This window comes from Takifugu rubripes, chromosome 4, assembly GCF_901000725.2.
Source record: "Takifugu rubripes chromosome 4, fTakRub1.2, whole genome shotgun sequence".
Classification (NCBI taxonomy): domain Eukaryota; kingdom Metazoa; phylum Chordata; class Actinopteri; order Tetraodontiformes; family Tetraodontidae; genus Takifugu; species Takifugu rubripes.
Window position 1 is genome coordinate 10,792,335 of NC_042288.1, and position 18,340 is coordinate 10,810,674.

Consider the following 18,340-nt stretch of genomic DNA (forward strand, 5'->3'; position numbering starts at 1 on the left):
ACATGCGAAAATGTGCAAACTGTCCTTAAAACACACAAGACAACAACAACCTTCTGCTCCCCCAGATCTGGAGGGCCCACGCTGGGCTCTCAAAGCAGCGGAACCGCCGCTCAAGGCTGAGATGAGGCAGACTTTTGATCAGATTAATATTTCAGATGCTGCTGTGTCAGTATGCGAGATGAGGCCAATCAAAAGCGAACACTCCCGACTCCCAAACCCTTCCACCGGAGCCGGCCCCGCTCGCTCCCCTCAGTCTCGCCTGCCGAGAGCCGAGGCGCTGCTTCCAGAGCGGCGCAGCGCATCCATTATTCATCCGGCGGCCGCTCCCTCCTCCCCGGATCGGCCAATTGCAGCCGGGCTGCTGCGCGCCGTCTGCCCCACATGACGCCGCGCTGGTCGGCTTTGATGTCTCTATCGACACCGAGGAGCCCAGAACCGAGCCTTAATGGAGCAGAAGGGGATTATGCGAGTGCCTGCCGCTGGGGGAGGAGCTTTTTTTTTTTTTTAACATAAATATGTTTAACTCGTACTTTATTTGAGATTCCGGGGACTGGGCCACGGTTTGACCGGGGTCGCGCCTCACGATCACAGGGACGCGCTTGTTAATCCCGTTGGGCCCTCATTTCGGGTGCCAGCAGTCGGGCAGGCAGGGCGGAATATCCGGGATGAGGCTCCTCCGTCCTGCGCCGGAGGCTGCGCAGGGTTCAGGTAGGATCACCTCGATTAAACAGCAGCAAGACGAGGGATTAGGCCGCTGAGCCCCATCCTGCAAACTGTTGCACGGCACCAACGCTTCTGCTCAGAACAACCACACAACTCGCAAGCACCGGTTTCTCCCCCCGGTCCAGAGCGGTTTAGAGAGGGCTCTCTCCCACCAGTTGAACTTTCAATAATCCACCCATCGCCAGGTCTCGCCCACCATCCGAAGCCCTGACCTTTAAGGCAGGAAGTCACAGTCAAAACCAGATGCACCGGTTCGAGACCACGGTGCCAGTACATGCAAGCCACCACCGCAAACACTTGTCTCCCTGCTGTTTTATGTATTATATTTTTATTATCTTAGGATAAAAAAACATTAACAATTACATGGGATGCCTTGTTCTGCATAATTTAAACATATACACAATGGGAACAGGAATGGCAATGCCTTAGACATCATCACAGCCTCTTCATAACCCCGCCCACCCCCAACCCACTGCCCACATGCAGTTTGCACTGCACAAAGACCAAAAGTCACGTGAGACAGCCTGCAAAGAGCACAAGAAGCATTCACAGTAAAGGAGGATAGATAGGAGGAGGAGGAGGAGAGGATGGAGGGGAGGAGAGTAAAAGATGAGAAGGGAGGAGGGGGACAAGAGAGGGAGTGAAACAAAGTGACTGCAGCACTGGCCTTGGTTTAGACAGGAGAAGGAGCAGCTTAGTCCTAGTTATATCAGTCTAACTTCTCCCACACTTCCACTCCCATCTCCTGATTGTGGTAGTCTTTCAATTGTCTTTGACACAAAAGTTTGTTATATATGCATGTATATATGTATAAACATATACATATGTATGTATATATAAATACATTTTTATAGCTACAGCACCTTTTCCCATGGGGCAATAGTGTCAATACCTTGCACATGGTACATGGCCGTGCCAAAGAAAAAAAAAAAGGAAAAAGAAGAAAAAAAAAACAAAACAATATATTGGTCAGGATATTTATCTTTTTTTTTTTTTTTCCCTAAAATTGGCATTTGACGTGATGATATTCTATTGCCGTCTGGGGCAGGGAAGGGACAAAGGTTCTTCTTTTGAGTTTATATTCAAGTTTTCTTCCTTTTCTCTGGTGTTTAACTTCTTTTCCTGTTTAAAAAGAGTTCACACTTTAGTGATTTGCGTGTGCTGCTCTTCGTCGAAAGGTTCATTTTCCGGATCAGAGTCAGTGGTGTCAGAGTATCGATAATGGTCTGGCTCATTGTCGCTAACGTCCGGGGTGACGGATGTCGAAGTGCTAGCCTCGGAGTTTGAAGGCTCCTCCACGGTCTTCGAGAAATACAATTTCACCTGGAATAATAATAATAATTAGCGATCAGTCTCTTTTTTCCCCCAGCTCATGTTTTTTTTTTGTTTTTTTTTTTACCTTGAAGTTAGGTGAAAAGTAGCGGTTAGCTTTATCCTTGTTAGCTTTGTCCAGATCATTTTTACTGAGCGTCAGGATGAGGTAGTCCCTGTCGCTTTCCCTGCATTCGGCGCTCTGTGGCTGGCCTTGACCTGGTGCTGGTACCCCCTGCTGACTGTCTGCATTGTTCACCGCCCCGTTCTCCAGCTTGTCCCTGCTCTCTTCTGGTCCGGGGATGAAAAACGTGTTCACCCAGAAATGAAACATTTTGTCCTGCAAGCAGAGACGAGACAATTCAGGGTAAATGATATCATAAATGTGTATTTCATGGAAGCGGGAGGGTAAACAGATCGCGCTAATGCTAATAGCAATGCTAAGAACTCGATTACAACAAAAAAATAAAATTGTCTGAACACACAAACACGACCATCAACTGGACCAACCTTCTTCATCATCTTATTCTGTTTATGGAAGAACTCCACTTTGATGTCTCCACAAACTGGTAGCGGCTGGGGGAACTCGAAAAACATGTGCTTGTCCTCGCGTCGCGTGTGAGACGGGTTCGACGTGTGAATCTTCACTTTCAGCTGGTACACCACAAACTGGGGATCTGCACAAAACGGCGACATCGCAAAAGGAGGACGGTGGGTGGTGAGATTTGTGGGTGGTGATGCGGGACAGAGCACACAAGAAAAGAGCGACAGATGAGTGAATGGAGAGGGTTTACCAGTGTTATTAAACAGAGGAGACGGCACAGCACGCTGTTACCACACCCCACATTCAGTGATTACAAACTAATAAAGTCAGAAAGGGAAAGTAGCAGACCACAAACTACAACACCCAAGGAGACCCAGAACCAGAGACACAGGACCCTATTCTGATAGACAGTCACAGCGCAGCGCGCTGCATGTGGTCGGCGACACTCGATCCTCGTATCAGAGTCGGAGAGGCTAACCTGTGCGCTAGCTCTATAGCATCCTAAGGATGCTTCTGCCTGGTGGATCTCTGGGGCCACAAACAAGGAAACCAGTCAAAATAGTAATAATGGATGAAAGGCTCATTACCCCAATGCCAATTCCCTTTCTTGAAGCCCTGAGGGGTCGGCTCGCTCCTGTTTTTAACGGTACTGTCCCCTTAGAGAGAGAGAAGGAGAGCATCACAAATGGGGCCTGGCAGGCCTGTCAGGGGCCTGACGGCACAGCAGGCACAGACACAAGAGCTCGACACAAATATTTACATCTACACAACCAGAACACAGCGTGTGGACTCAGAGTGGAGGCGGACATTTTAAACATGTTTTCACAACTTCTTAGGTGTTGTGAGAGGGAGAAATGGGGAGTCGAGCAGGAATCGTGGAGGTCGAGGTAATAAATCTGGAAAAATGAGGTATGATATCGTCACAGTCGGGTCTCTTCCTTTTGACTAATCCTGGGGGTCGGGGGCGCTCTGCGTACCAAGGTGTCAAACTCAGAATAGGGCCTCTTTTTTTTTTTCTTTTTTTTTTTCAAAAAAAGAGATGGAAAGAGAAGGATCAATAGAGTTGAGGCTGCCGAGCACAGTGAAACGTTAGGGTTTAAAAAGGTCAAAGTGAAGGGAGGGGAGGCATTTTGGGCCTCACAGTTAGTTTAAAATTGACAGAAAAATGAAAGCAGAGTAAAACATGACCGAAACAGAAACTGTGAAGGATTTCCAACCTAACGGTTAAATCTACACAAGCGGCTCATGCTGGGAGATAAAATCCCATTTCCACCTAAAAGTCACAGAAGCGTGTTAAAAGTTTGGTTTCGGCACATCGAAAACGCAACATCATGCATATTCCGACCCGCGAGTCTCAACACTGAACACAACTGCCACTGTTTGCACACGCACACGTACACGCGCACACATACACACACACACGTACACGCGCTCACACACACCTCTTTATTACAAACTCATCACACTCCGAGCAAACATGCAGTGATATGTAAATACCCGAGACTAAAATTAACCACAGGGATTTATTATTAGCACTTGAGGGCTAGGCCGCTTTTTGTTTCATTCTTCTCTTTCCTGCCTTTAAGTTGCTTTATACGTGCGCAGTTATTCTTTTGCTTTCTGTTCAGAGGCCAGATTTTTGTGCAGGAAGTAAGCACGTTAGCCTGGTTGTAAGTGGCGCCCGTCGCGGCAGCTAACGGGCCGCGCGGCTCCCTTCTCCCGCTGCTCCTGTGCCGTTGGAACGCCGCTACCCGTGCCTACGCCCTGGTGCCGAGTTCAAGTGAAATGGGAGCGTGACTCACTGCAGGTGCCCCCGCTGAACATGGGGAGAGTCTCGAACACCATTTTGTGGAAGAGGAGCGCCACGGGCTTGTACTCTAGCTGGTTCTTCAGTAGGTAGTTGTAGTAGTAGACGTAGCGGCGCTGGCTCGGGATGGTTACTCCCTGAAATCACAGAGCCACCGGTCAGACCGTCCTGTACCTGCACATTAATCCATCCAACCAAGCGGCGTCTCACCTTCTTGTCCCTTGTCCTGACTTCCCCGTAAAAATCAAGGGCTTCTTGGGCGTCCAGGAACTTCCCCCGGTGGAGGAGATAGGCGCAGATCATGACTCCGGTGCGCCCCTTCCCGGCCTTACAGTGGATGGCTGCCACGTGATTGTCGTCCTCGCTGAGCCACTGGTCCAGGTCTTCACAAAACGGCTTGATCAGCTCCAGCTGAGGGGGGTTGTGGTCTTCGAAGGGATACTGTGCAACTGAGGAGAGGGAGAAAAGCAACGGTGGGACGGGTGAGGGCAGCGAGGGGACGGCGGCGAGGCGTCTGGGGGCGGCGTCCTCTCGGGCGACCTACCTCTGCAGTTAAATTTGGCAGCATCGTAGTGTCTTTCTGCACAGCTGAAGGGGGAAGAGCACAAGCTCGTCAGCACGCGCGCAGAGGAAGCAATTACATAAACAAAAGGACATTCCCGTAGCGGAGCCACACTTACAGGTTGTAGATTTTATAATGGTTTTTATGCTTCGAGTCCAAAAACCTGTTTACAGGAGAGAAGCAGAGGAGGTTATTTGGAACCTTCAGGGATTGGGGAGGGAAGAGGAGCCCAAAATGAAGAACCCACCGTACTACGTCGTCTATATTGTTTCTGTACACGCCTTCGAGTCGCTCTGCTGGAAAGCCCATAGCTATGATGTTCGGATAAATATCTGTTGAGGCAGGAGTCAAGGAGGTTCGACGTGACAATTTAAACATGCGCCGCGCTCTCTGAGAGGAGGCGGAGTCAACAGAGACGTATGGATCAGAGGTGGCGGTGGAGACGTGCGTTGGTGACAGATGGTCCCGACAGCCAAGTGTGAGCGGAGAGGACGAGCGAGGGGGGGGGGACTCTGCTACACACACACACGTGGGAGCATGACGAGTCCCTGCTCCCTGACCCGCGTTTATTTTTAGAACTGGGCTATATTGGGACCATCGCAAATCATTTCGCCTTATCTCTTTTGAGTGGCCGGACCCAATAAGATATGCGAGCGGCTCTGGTGGGACTGCGCGACGTTCAGGAACCAGATTCCCCCGGATTAACCTCCAGCTGCGGCCGCCAGGCCCGCGTTGGCACGAAGAGCCGCCGGAGCTCGAGGAACAGCTGCGCGCCTACCTGTGGCTGCTGGATGTCACACCTCACCAGACTACAGGACACTTCCTGTGTGAGGCTGTCAGAGATATCCCAGCTTAATAACACCGATTAGACGCGTTGGTCGAAACTAGACAGTATAAAAAGATAAAAAAAAGAGTGTGACCCGAGAGATTATGCGAGATTATGCACTTTCAAGCATCTGCGCGTGTTAAAACCCAGCAGATTTGCTGTTGCACCTAAATAAAAGCCCATTTCCGAACACCTACAGTTGGAAAAATACTGTAAAACATGACGTAATGCAGCAGAGGTGCAGACAATGAAAGCGACTGTGTGCTTTTATTTACACTGCCGCGCTGCTGCTACGGAGCTGTCAAACCATAAACTGCTTCTGTGCGTCTCTGGGCCCACAAGGTCTGCTGGAACCCTGCGACGTTCAACCTGAACAGATTTAGCAATCCGCAACATGCTAACAGGACAATTTTGAACGCGGAGCATCTCCATCTGGAGGACGAACAAATAGTTCAACATTGTCTTTCCCACAATTTGCATAATCTTCCCGGGGCTTAAAGCTGCGGTGGAATTGCTGACGACAACAGGCTGGAGCGACGGTTCCTGGTTCCAGATCTACACGTGTTTTCGAAGGCTAAGATGCTAGCATACTTTAACCCCGGGAACCAGCAAGAAAGAAAGACCAGTCAAGCTATAAATGTGTGTAAAAAGCTTCCACAGCTCCCAGGAGAGCCTCAGCCCAGAACACAGGGGCTTGGTCTCTGCAGCTGGAGGAAACGCACATACGGGACCCCCGACGGAAGCTCCGAGTGGAGGAGGAGGGGGGTGGGGGGCGAGGGGTGGCTCTCTAAAGCCTGCTCTGCCTCGGCTCCGTGCGTACACCAAATCCACCACCGAGAGAATGAGGGGAGAGAGAGAGTGGGAACCAGCAAGGAGGGGGTGGGGAGAACAGGAAAAGAGGAGAGCGGAGGAAAGGGGGCAAGCAGGAGGAGACGGAATAAGAGTGGGAGTCAAGAAAAAGAGCAAGGGAGAGGTGGTGGGCTGAGCAGGAGCGCAACACCGATACAAGATCACCGGCAACTCTATTTTAAGGGCAATTCCCAGAACTGTTCTACTGGATTATATAACTGCAGAATGTCCATATTGTTGCTCGACATCGGGCCAAAAGTGATAAAAGGCATCGCTGCGTCTCATCTCGGAGGCCGGCGTCTCAATAAAGAGGGATTTCAGCAGCGACGCTGCTGGAAATGTCATGCCTCCGACACATCTGAACACATCAGCATCAAAACCAGGAGACATTAAAGAATCCCCACGCTAAAAATAATGAGCACTAAATATAACGATGCATGCATTTCAGCCTCTGCAGAGACAATCGGGTCAACGTGTCCACTAAGAAATGTATACAGTAATCGTGCGCACGATTACCAAGTTGATGTGCACAGGGCCCGCTGCATCTTCACACTGGTTCGGAACCAGACGGGCTGATATTTGAGTGGGTCTTGGCTATTAATATGAAAACTATCGGGATCACTGATTTTTATTCTCCATTCACGACACCCTCGTGCCGGCGTTGGGTGTCTCGTTTCATCTGAATAACGCTGAAAATCAAATATTCTGGACGCTCCCACGGATGATTGAGGACACTTGCAAGTTCAAATATTTGATTACAGGCAACAAACCGCAGTTTGGCCCCTCTGAACAATGCAACGCAAAAAGGAAACAGAATTCAGGTGCAGCTCGCGCTGCATCTAATGTACCTATTCTAACGGCTCAAAATATAAAATACAGGACGAAAGACAGTGAAGAGAGACAGCCGATCGCCCTTAAACGCATCCCACTCTTTACACCATGTTAGACTCTGCAAATGCTAAACTAGTTTATCGTTTCCTCCAACACCAGCAACACCACAGAACCAGGTCAACTATTATCAGCAGATGAGAAATTAGTTCTGCAGCCGACTTGGAAAACACATCTAAAAAATCTCCAGCGAACGCAGGGAAATGCTGGCTAGACTTTTCTGTTTAAGGCTTTGGAGAAATGAATAAAGAGGAAACATGAGGGCTGGCTGACATTAGATAAGTAAGAGCCCATTAAAACACTGCACTGTTGCCCAATCTTGTGGCTTCGTCAATTCACACTTGATTTGGGTAGTTTGAACACAGATCTAAGGATAAATGCCCCACATATTGCATATAGCCCTCAATTAATACCCTATAAAAATGACTTCTCACCACCACCAATTCAACATTAATGCAGCTGCTCCAGCACAGGTAAAATGCCCCCTTTCCCAACTCCACACACCAATATTGCGTTGAAAACCACATCCAGCTGTAACATTAATGGCAGGTATACGTACTAGTTTGACAGATCCTCCATCTTTCAAACACGCTGGGTGACAGCAAAGCGCTGTCTGACCAAATAGCCACCTAGCTACGTAGCAGCGAAGCTAGCCACCTCATGTTATTCCGCAGATATTCAGGGTTCCTTTTAGGTCTAATCGGGCTTTAACAGGGGGACGAGTTACAAAAAACCTGAATGTGAACAGCACGGTGAAGGATACATGTTAAGTCCAAGTCGAACCCATCCTCTTGGTATCTCCTTTTGTTCCGGCTGACCATTTCTTTTATAATAGCAGCCATTGTAGCAGGTGACAGGAGTCTATTGGGTGTAATGGATGAAATACACGGGTTTCTACAACCGGCTGCTGAGTTTGCTGTGTCGCAGTCAATGAGTCCGCTTTCGGTCGCTGGCTGCTGCTCTCCGAATTTTGCAGGTCGCAAAGATGTGCTAGCCAGCAGAACTAGCGGTGGCTCTTGGTAGGATTAGAATGGCTTCCTCTGGATCATAAAGACGGGCCTTGCTGTGCTCCTCCGTGCAGGCCCTACTTTCCCGATCCTGCAATTCGTCTGGTAAAGACCCCCGAATAAAATACATGCAGTTGTCCTTTAAAAAAAAAACCTTTAAATGCCAGGCACAGTCCAAGTCGCCGGATCAATCGCAGTCCCCGCGATTGACAGGGAGAGGACAGAGAACTCACCGGTTCCCGAAACCCGTATCCAGTCAACCAGACGTCGCTAGCTCGCTAGCTAACCAGCTAGCGCAGCTAGCCAGCGACAATGGCTAACGCTGCGTTCTTTTTCGATCAAAAAGCCTTCTAACGGTTCAACATTGTCATCGACTGATTGCCAAAAGCACATCTGAAAAAAGTGACAGGCTCCACCTTGACTGTATATAGACTATACACTAATCAGAAATCTGCACAGACTGGTTTGACAGTTCCGTCCCGGGGAATCATCTTCTTTTCTCGTTCCTCTCGCTCCAGCTGAACTCAGGCTCCCATCATGGCCTCCACCGAAGGAAAAAAAGAAGGTAGAGCAGGCTGGGATTTTAGAGCACATATCACGCCGCCTTACCCATGTAGTCCCAATGTTAAATCAGAGACGGTTCGGACGGTGTTTCCAAACATCGCCTTAATATCTTCTATAAAATTCTACCAACCGATTGGTGACGCACTCGCTGGTAAAAATACCACAACTTGAAAAATCGAGTTATTTCGTGATTTCGGCGGAAGGATATAAACGGGTCCGCATGCGACGCGCCCTTCTGTCAAAGTGATCACGTGTGACTGTAATTAGGGAAGTTTCCAACCAAATTTCACTGTTAAACCGTTACTTCATCAACCCGGAAGTCATTATTATGATTATTATCATTATGATTATTATTACTATTATTATTATTGGTAGTAGTAGTATTTTATCGAGACAAGATTTCAATATGCGATTCAACGTATTTGTCATTTATTTTTTCATTTAATTGTGCATGCTATAGACTTTAAAGCATTTTTTTAGATCAGAAAAAATCGACAAAATGCTGTCTGTCATCGACAAAAATCACAAACCACATAATTATACGGATCGTGTTCCTACAACATCATCATCTTTCGTTCGCCATAAGAGTGGAAGCGGTTTAAAATAAAACACCTTTAATGACACCTTCCTACCTGCCGCCACTGGTGCGTCACTCCCCACGGCAGCTCCAGGGGTGTCACACAAGCGTGCTTTTGAAAAATAACTAGAACTTAATTGTGATTGGGGTGCGTGTTAGTAGAAATAAACCAAAGTTACTCAACAGATGAAATCAGGACTATATTTCACAAAAGACAACAAGGAAAAGATCAGACACAACCGTTTAACGCGGTAAGCATCATTTCCACCACCCCACCAGCAGATGGCAGCATTGTGGCTTTTGTCGTGCACTTGCAGGTCACCGACCTCCAGTAAACTTCGGCTTTACTCATTTCACTGATAAATATCAACTTTGAACAGGCAGAAACCAATGTGATGTATGTTGCACAACTGGTGATAACTACACAATAGTTGGACAGGTATATCACTGTGAGGACAGTAATGGCTAACATTAAAAATAAACTTTATCTTATCGCCAGTGTGGACATGGACAATCATACACACATTTATGCGGCTGTGTTTTTGAGTTATTGGCCCTAAACATCTGTTTATTTTATAAAGCGTGCACACACGAATTTTAACATTCACGGAAAAGGCAAGTTCACATCATTTTCTCCTTTATACTCATACAAAATATAGGCACATATAGGTAGTGATAAAAAATAAAATTTGACTTCCATTCTGGCCATAAAAATAAGTCCACAGTGATACACTGGTAATGCAAAGTTAGACTGAGTGATTCGTACATGACTTTTAATTAGACACAAGAATAAAAAAGACTTTGTTTCTTTCCTTTACATAATGAGAAAACAAAGAATCTCAAGTTCAAATTAATTTATTAAAATACAAGCTTAAGTTAATATTCGCTTTAAGATAAATCACAGTTTAATGGGAATGTAAAAAGTCTGCTGTGGAACTACCAAAGTAACAACAACAATATTTATAATTAATAGCAGGATAACTTTCAAAGATTATTACTCTAAATACATAAAATATTTTAAAATATCCCCTTCCTGAAGTCTTAGATTTTGTCTTTTTTTGTGGATTGCTGCTTTGGACCGCCTGGCTGACTCCCGTGCCAATCACTTGTCCTTCTGAGAGCTGTAGTACTCAACCAACACGCTCCAAGCCTTGGGGGCCATGAATCCATCCGGGGGGTTCTCCTCATTCCGAGCCATGTTCCTCATTTTGGTTCCGGAGATGAACTCAAATTCTGAATGCCTTAAAAAGGAAATCAGGAACAAGTGATGAGGACGGACTGACCTGTGGGTTGAAGCGGCCTAAAATGTTGACTTGAACATGTGGACCTACCGCTCAGGGTCATAAAAGTCCATGGCACTCTTAACCTTGTTGTAGGCGGCCACCCTGAAGGGGATGATCTCCACCGAGGTGAGCCCCGGCGCCATGGTGAGGACTTTGCTTCCATGGGTGGGGTCATACAAATCTTTTTTGGTCTCTGGGTGAGGCATGCCCGCAGGGTCCCGTCCAACGATGTAGAAGTTTGCTCCAGCGATCATCCGAGCTCTGCAGTGCCACTGGACCTAATGGGGGAGGGGGGGGGACATCAGGAGGAAGCTGTTGCCAAGATAGAGTAGACTGGTACCGGCCCTTACCTCTGTTGGCCCGGCGTACATCATCGGCGAGGGAAAAATAGCGACAATGGTGTTGTCGGGGTCCAAGACGCCCTCCTCCAAGACGGCGGCGTGCTGCTTCATCCGCCAGTCCAGGGGCACGTCGTCATCTTTGGTCCAGCCGCCGAGCGGGTGCAACAGGAGGACAGGATTCTTGTAGCCACGCTCCAGCAGACGGCGCTTGGTGTCCTGCATCAGCAGGGCGTGGCCATTGTGGATGGGATTGCGCAGCTGGAAGGCGAAGACGGCGTCTGGTGAGGAGGACACGGAGGAAACGACGGTTGTGAGGAACACCCACCAACGTCACCTATGCTTCCTTTAGGAGGAAGGCGGGTACAGTTAGTGACCTGCTTTCATGTCTTTGAACTTCTGCTTTAGCTCCTGCGGAGTAAAGCGGAACTGGTCAAGCCCATCGTTCCATTTGATCCGCTCCAGGACTTCCAAGTCACCCCCAACCAGCCAGTCGCCTCCCTCCATAACCATCTGTGCAAGGTGAGCGTCACGGAACCACAGTTAAAACTACTGCATTTGGCAAACAAAAGCGATGTGACGATGCGGATTGTGGATCACTGCTCTGCTGACTTCAACGAGATCATGTGACCGGTGAACTCATCTATGAGTCATCCAAGCTGTATCACCTTAATATAAGGGTGCTGGGGACAAGTGGTGCCCCACTGTCTGGCGCAGCGTTCTTCTATGCGGTTTGCGTAGAATTCCATGTTTCTGAGAATAGCCACACGTGATCCCTGGTACTCCAGAGTGACGGCCTCACAGCCTTCCAGCTTCTGTTTGGTCTCAGTGCTAACGGGCAGGACGATAGGAACAGTCAGGTTGATGGTTCCGCCTGAGCCAGAGGAGGAGAAGAGGAAGTTTGCCATTAGTGCTGAGGTCATGGATTAAGCAACCACTGGCACGGGCGAGGCGGCTATTTCTGAAGCTGCTGGGACACATGGTGCAGTTGCTAGCTGCAGTACAACATGGATAAATGTGCAGTGGGCTCTCACCATCCAGCAGGTTTCCAAAGTGTAAGACCTGCAGCAACTCTCTCTCTCTCATGAAGCCCTTCAGGGGACTCGCCCAGCCCTCTGCCAAAACCTGCACCCACTGTAGATCAAGCTGCAAAGGAATCACAGACAATCGGGGACATGTTTACACTCCAGAAGACGCACAGATTTAACCCCACATAACAACGGCGTGCTAATCCACAGGTGCATCAACATCTCATCAGTCGGATTAAACACAGGATCACGACAGAATGTTAACGTATGTTACTGTAACGCACATCGTCCTAACACATCCTGTATAGACCCACATTTTCATTCTTTTAAAGATGTATGTTAATGTCAGAGAGATGTTACCTTGGTGATGCTTATGGTGGGTAGTGTGCTCGCTTCAGCCACAGCAGCGCTTAGTTTATTCTCAGCAACAAAAAGTTCGTTGATTTCCTCCATTATCCCAGTTGGTAAAATATCCTGTACAGACATAAAAAAAATGTATGTATGTATGTATGTATGTATGTATGTATGTATGTATGTATGTATGTATGTATCACTCTTTTATTATTGCACCATCTTATAATGATCCTCAATAAATAATCCCTGATGACAAATTTGTCACATGTGGAAAAAGTATGGAAGAAGAAGGTTATTAATTTTAATAATTATGTATGAATCAGTCATTCTAGTTCTGCAAAACTGTCTGGAGGCTTTTGATGAGGGATTAACATGCTTAGCCAGTATTTGTAGTAGTTTTTCAAACTACATTTGACTAACAAGAAACGCTGAGAAGCTAATGTTAACGCCCAACTCAAAGATTTGTTCTCTTGTTAAATTTGCTATGAACACACTATCAAAGCTGTGACAGAAGCAATACGGCAATAGTAAAAAAAATGTAAGGCAATAAGACTCGACTGTTGCAATTTCCTTATCAGCTAAACTGCCAGGACGAATTATTCAAAACAGAAAGTGGATAACGGGAGCACACCTTTGAATCTGCTTAATCATGACTGATCCACAGCTACACTTTAATAATCTGATTAAAAACTCTAATCATGACAGCCCTGAAAAATACACATTCATCATTTCCCATCATTTCAAGCAGTATCATGCAAAATTACGAAACCAATGTGTGTGTGTGCAAGTATTTATTTCAGTTCAATTCAAATTCTAGTATTAGAAAATCCATCTAACTCTCTACAGTATTATTATATTGTCACTTCTTTTCCTCGAAATTGAACAACATCTGTAGAAAGTTTCGAAACCTCGTGCTGACTTATCAGGATTTTATTTTGCGGGTCACCTATGCCTCAGTGAAGGGTACAAAAAAGAAAAAGGGATTGTTGACACATTCACTTTTTCAGGAACTCGTTATTCCACAAACTTTGGGCCTGGTCAGTGGACTGTGTGTACACAATGTTGTCTATTAATAAAAACAAACACTCTGCCAATTTCTGGCAAGTCTCTCAGGTAAGGTTATTCACATGGGTGTGCACAAGGTGTAACACAAGGTGTGCACATTGTGCAACATGGGGTGTGCACATAGTGTACATTCACTTGTCAGAAAGTGGCAGAGCGCATTCCACCTTATCATCAGATCTTTGCTTTGCACTCTCAGCGTGTGTCAATGGATTCAATATTGATGTTTCGGCCCCATAACCTTTATTTTATTACATATGTGTCGTATGCTTTCGTTCATTTCTCTCAGCTGAATCAATATTTCTTGCTGCAGCAATGACCCACTATCCCTGCTGAGCTCAATGGTGTCATCTGCTCTAAGCAACCAAACACCATTCAACCACTGGTTTTCACAATGGTCTGTGACTCTGGCTAGTCATTACAAACCCCTCCTTTTGTCACTAGAAAGTCTCCACATTAGACAGGAACTACAAAGACTGACCAGAGATATACGAGATTAGTGTTAAAGCACTTTGTTTGGCTAACCAGTTAGCCCTAGCGCTCACTGACTATACAGTTGTTGTGTAACACATCTTACTTGGTCAAATGTTAGCAGTCACAGACATTAGCCTCTGACATGCATGATGAATATTTGAAGAAAGTCTACACAAAGAGCATAATGGTAGTCACCTTTGCCTCACAGATCAGGACTAAAAGCGATACTTACATTTTCCCTGAGCAGCTCCAACACTTGCTGGAGACATTCATCCACCGTGAGCTCACCAGTTTTCAGTACGAGGTCTGGGCGGTCAGGGGACTCATAATTTGAGTCAATTCCAGTGAAACCTGGACAATAGATGTAAAGAAAACCGAACATTACAAGGACATAAAAGATTACAACCCTTACGTGACCTACAGGACAGCCTGACAACATTTAATAGCTCAGAGTATTGAAAAGGAATGCTTCATTTTCACGTGGCGCCAACATTATGAACGAACCTTTAATTTCTCCAGCCCGGGCCTTCTTGTAAAGACCTTTAACATCCCTTTTCTCACACACCTCGAGAGGAGCATGAATGAACACCTCAAAAAAAGGCAGTCCGGCACTTGCATGGATCTTCCTCGCCTCCTCACGATCCTGTGTGAGGAAAAGATGACATAATCTCACTGCAGTTAGCAGGAGCCGTGCGGGGATCGAACTCTTCTTTTCTTCTCTTTTCCGACCTTGCTGAAAGGAGAAATGAAACTGGTGATGCACACCAGCCCGGCATCTGCGAACAGCTTGGCGACCTCGGCGATACGCCGGATGTTCTCCTCACGGTCTTCCGCGGAGAAGCCCAGGTTCTTGTTCAGGCCGTGACGGACGTTGTCTCCGTCCAGGGAGTAACATGGGATGGCATGGGTTACGAGGTACTCCTCCAGAGCAAAACTGATGGTAGTCTTCCCGGCACCGGACAAACCTGAGAGAGAAGACCAGTGAGCACAGTTTCCCATTGAAACCACCCTTGGGTGTCCACAAGGCCAACAGCCAGCCGGTGTTACCAGTGAGCCAGATGGTGCAGCCTCTGAAGCCTCCTCGGGTGCCCACGATTTGCCCTCTCTTGCTTCGACTGACATGGTGGGCCTGGTACACCACATTGGTTGATCGCTCTAGATTCTAAAATAGAAGAACAGGTGTGTCCGGGACGGGCATTTGGTGTTTTGGGCTATTTTATTAAAGCAAACAGCATGTCAAATATTGCTCTGGGCCGTGCAAATATATTCAGCTCAGCCTTAATATGCATAAAATACACAACTGTGCAAAAACAACAGTGCTTTACTTGGTAATTGAAAACTCTTGACATGCTTGTTTAACTGTCCCAAAGAGCCTGCGTGGGGATAGGCCGTGGACAAATGGGGCAGTATTGACTTCGGAAGGGGAGGGGTGGAAGAAGGAGGCATAGAAGGGGATGAAGGGAGGGAAAGGACTGACGGGACAATGTGTCTAGTGTGCTGCCCGCAGCCCAGTGATGATGTGGCAATGCTCATACCCACTGGTTCACCCTCTGCACCCTCTCTCCCTTCTTCCCCACATCCATCTGTAACCCCCCCCCCCCCCCCTTTTTGAACCTGTCTCAACAGACCCTCACAGAGGTCCAGTCTCAACCTGGCAGCTACAGTCCAAAAGTAATGACTGTTCCACCCCACACAGACAAACTGTGCATGAGACATTTGGGACAGACCTTGTTATGAGAGAGGTACGACAGAAGTGCAGAAGGGTCATTATGAATATTTAACCTTTAGATTTTGCCGACAAAAGTTGCATCACATGTTTTCTGCAACACACTCTTCAGCATGAGAAGGCATGCACATATTCCAGTCTTAACCCGTCACCCAATGCAGCCTTTGGCTGACTTCAACTCAAATGTTCAGTCAAGTCGATGGTTTAAAAGAACGTTCTGCATTTAAGGAAAAACAAATGTCGAGGTAGGAAGTTGGAATACCTCGGAAATTTCTCAATGGACGAAGCAGAAGTGCTACTTTGGTCACTATTACTGAATTATAGGTCAGTTTTTGGACAAAATGAGTCAGGCGATGAGGCAACCTTTGAAAAGAAAACATTAGCCTTGTGCATCACCGTTTTACAGTAATTCTGCAGATTTTCGGTCGACACTGCCCACAGGGTCATATAATATAAAAAAATAGGAAAATGTGATTGATCTTTCTGGCTGTGAGTCACATGACAGGCCGGTGCCCCAACACCTCCACTGGGTCTGGCCATCCTGCAGACCCCCTCATGTTCCAGAGGTTTGCAGCATTCCCGTGCAGCATCAGCCTCCCCGCTGCACAGCTTGACCACAGTGGCTTCTTTATTCCTCCATAAAAGAACAACCGGTCTATTGAGTGGACTCTGACACCGTCCTACCTGGTAGTAAAGAAATCAGACTTGTAAACTAGAAATCCAGGAAAAAAATTAACTTTTTGTGCCCCATTCGACCGCAGATGTCAGGGGGGAAAAAGAGAAGCGATGAGGGTGCAGTTTGAATCTTGAGTTTTAAGTCACTTATTCCACATCAATGACAGGATTTGGAATCTCGCCCATTGAAAGCGCCTCTCACACAAACTTTACGCGACTCTGATGACAACTTGGGTCTCAGCCCCGTCTCTCCGCTGCCTCTCCCCTTCCCTCCGCATCTACTCACCGTGCAAAGCTTCTTCGCTCCGGACATTTCTCTCGACTCGAAGGCGGCTGGGACGCGCGGAGGTCTGGCTATTGGATGGGAGAGGTGTCGGCGCTCGCTCGGGCTGCTACCACCTCCGAAAGTTCTGCTCGACTGAGACCAAGAGGGTTTTAAACTGGGCTCCCAAGACACGTAACATTGGGCCAGTGGAATGCTACGTGTCTTGAAAGCCCAGTTTAAAGGCGGAGGAGGAGGAGGAGGCCCAGATATGTGCACATTTTTTCTTTCCAACAGCCAATGGTTCAACTTTAACGACGTGACGGAGCCCAGGACTGGAGCTCGAAGGCTGGGCTTCATATTCTTTTGCTGGTGACTAATTAATGATGTGTAAGCGATCTTTTTTAATTTCTGCTGCGGAGGATTTGAAGCAAGTTAAATATTAGGAGTGTTTAAATGTTGTTTGCTTATATCAAATAAATGTACTAACTTCATTAACGGCCAGAGGTTCAAAGACGTCTGTCCCCCCCCTTTGGTGCTTTTAATTAGTTGTTTGGATTATCTGAATTTTGTGTGGTCTTTTGTTTAAATTATAACTAATTTACCTCACAGTAACCTCAAATGTTCTGTGGGCGTGGCCAGCGGGTCGAGGACCACCAGGGTCAAATTTCATAAAAAGTTGGAATTCAAGTTTAATTCAAAGTGATTTAAACACGTGTACGGGCTCGTCTAAACCTCTTTTCTACATAAAAACCCTTTTCTGCCCGAGAAAGTCGCACATATATATTTTTTTAAAATTCCAGAATATCAATAATTTTACTTTTGAAGAGCCTTCTTCCATCGTATCTAATGTCCTGTGCCCAATTAAATATAATATACCTCATTTCTACAGTGTAGTTAGTATAAAACATTTTAAAATTTGTTTCCAATGAATCATTTAGAGCTACAACTGAAAGTGATGCATTTATTTTAAAATAGCCACGTTCACCTGCTGCAGATGCCAAGAGAGTTATGAACTTCAGAATGTGCATAGACAAATATCCCGATGGGCCACCTCATGTTTACTGTAAGAAATTATTACAATGCAGAGGGACCTGTCTAATCTGTGTACACAAATTCAAATCCTTACTGGGAAAAGTGTTTTTGAACTGCATTTCATTTTTTGCTGCTTGATCAAACATGGGGCCTTTACATACAGGACAGGGCGGAACCGCACTAAATTATGTGGAATTCAGAATGCATTCAGTTATTCTGATATAATGCAAATGTTCCACATTGGAGCACCCTCTCAATATCCTCAGGGCCAGTCATTCCTGACTGAAAAATGTACCTTAGATCGACTTGTAAATGATCTAAATAGATAAGAGAACTTATCCCACTGCATTTTAGGACTCCATGTTATTAATGAATTAAAGTTAAGTTCAAATTATTAGACTGTTATACCACTGATGATTATGTAAAGTCCACGTGAAAGCATTTT

At 46.5% G+C, this 18,340-nt stretch overlaps 2 protein-coding genes across 3 annotated transcripts; both read right to left on the bottom strand.

Annotated features, from left to right (window-relative positions):
- Positions 1–1,025: 1,025 nt before the first annotated feature.
- ptena (phosphatase and tensin homolog A) lies at positions 1,026–9,173 on the bottom strand. 2 transcript variants are annotated; one of them, XM_003963959.3, is made up of 10 exons: positions 8,274–9,168; positions 5,195–5,279; positions 5,066–5,110; positions 4,930–4,973; positions 4,596–4,834; positions 4,381–4,522; positions 3,166–3,234; positions 2,545–2,711; positions 2,123–2,374; positions 1,026–2,046 (listed from the first exon to the last, which is right to left on the bottom strand). In XM_003963959.3, the coding sequence occupies exons 1-10, from the start codon at positions 8,350–8,352 to the stop codon at positions 1,861–1,863; spliced, it is 1,308 nt and encodes a 435-aa protein (XP_003964008.1). In that variant the 5' UTR covers positions 8,353–9,168; the 3' UTR covers positions 1,026–1,860. The 2 variants fall into 2 exon arrangements, with proteins under 2 accessions (XP_003964008.1, XP_003964007.1); XM_003963958.3 differs by lacking the exon at positions 3,166–3,234 and having other exon boundaries at positions 8,274–9,173.
- Positions 9,174–9,844: 671 nt separating this feature from the next.
- On the bottom strand, positions 9,845–17,102 carry LOC101080038 (bifunctional 3'-phosphoadenosine 5'-phosphosulfate synthase 2). The gene is made up of 12 exons (XM_003963960.3): positions 16,885–17,102; positions 15,245–15,359; positions 14,927–15,162; positions 14,702–14,840; positions 14,430–14,548; positions 12,668–12,781; positions 12,314–12,425; positions 11,948–12,153; positions 11,657–11,792; positions 11,292–11,560; positions 10,990–11,219; positions 9,845–10,899 (listed from the first exon to the last, which is right to left on the bottom strand). The coding sequence occupies exons 1-12, from the start codon at positions 16,909–16,911 to the stop codon at positions 10,761–10,763; spliced, it is 1,842 nt and encodes a 613-aa protein (XP_003964009.2). The 5' UTR covers positions 16,912–17,102; the 3' UTR covers positions 9,845–10,760.
- Between the last annotated feature and the right edge of the window lie 1,238 nt (positions 17,103–18,340).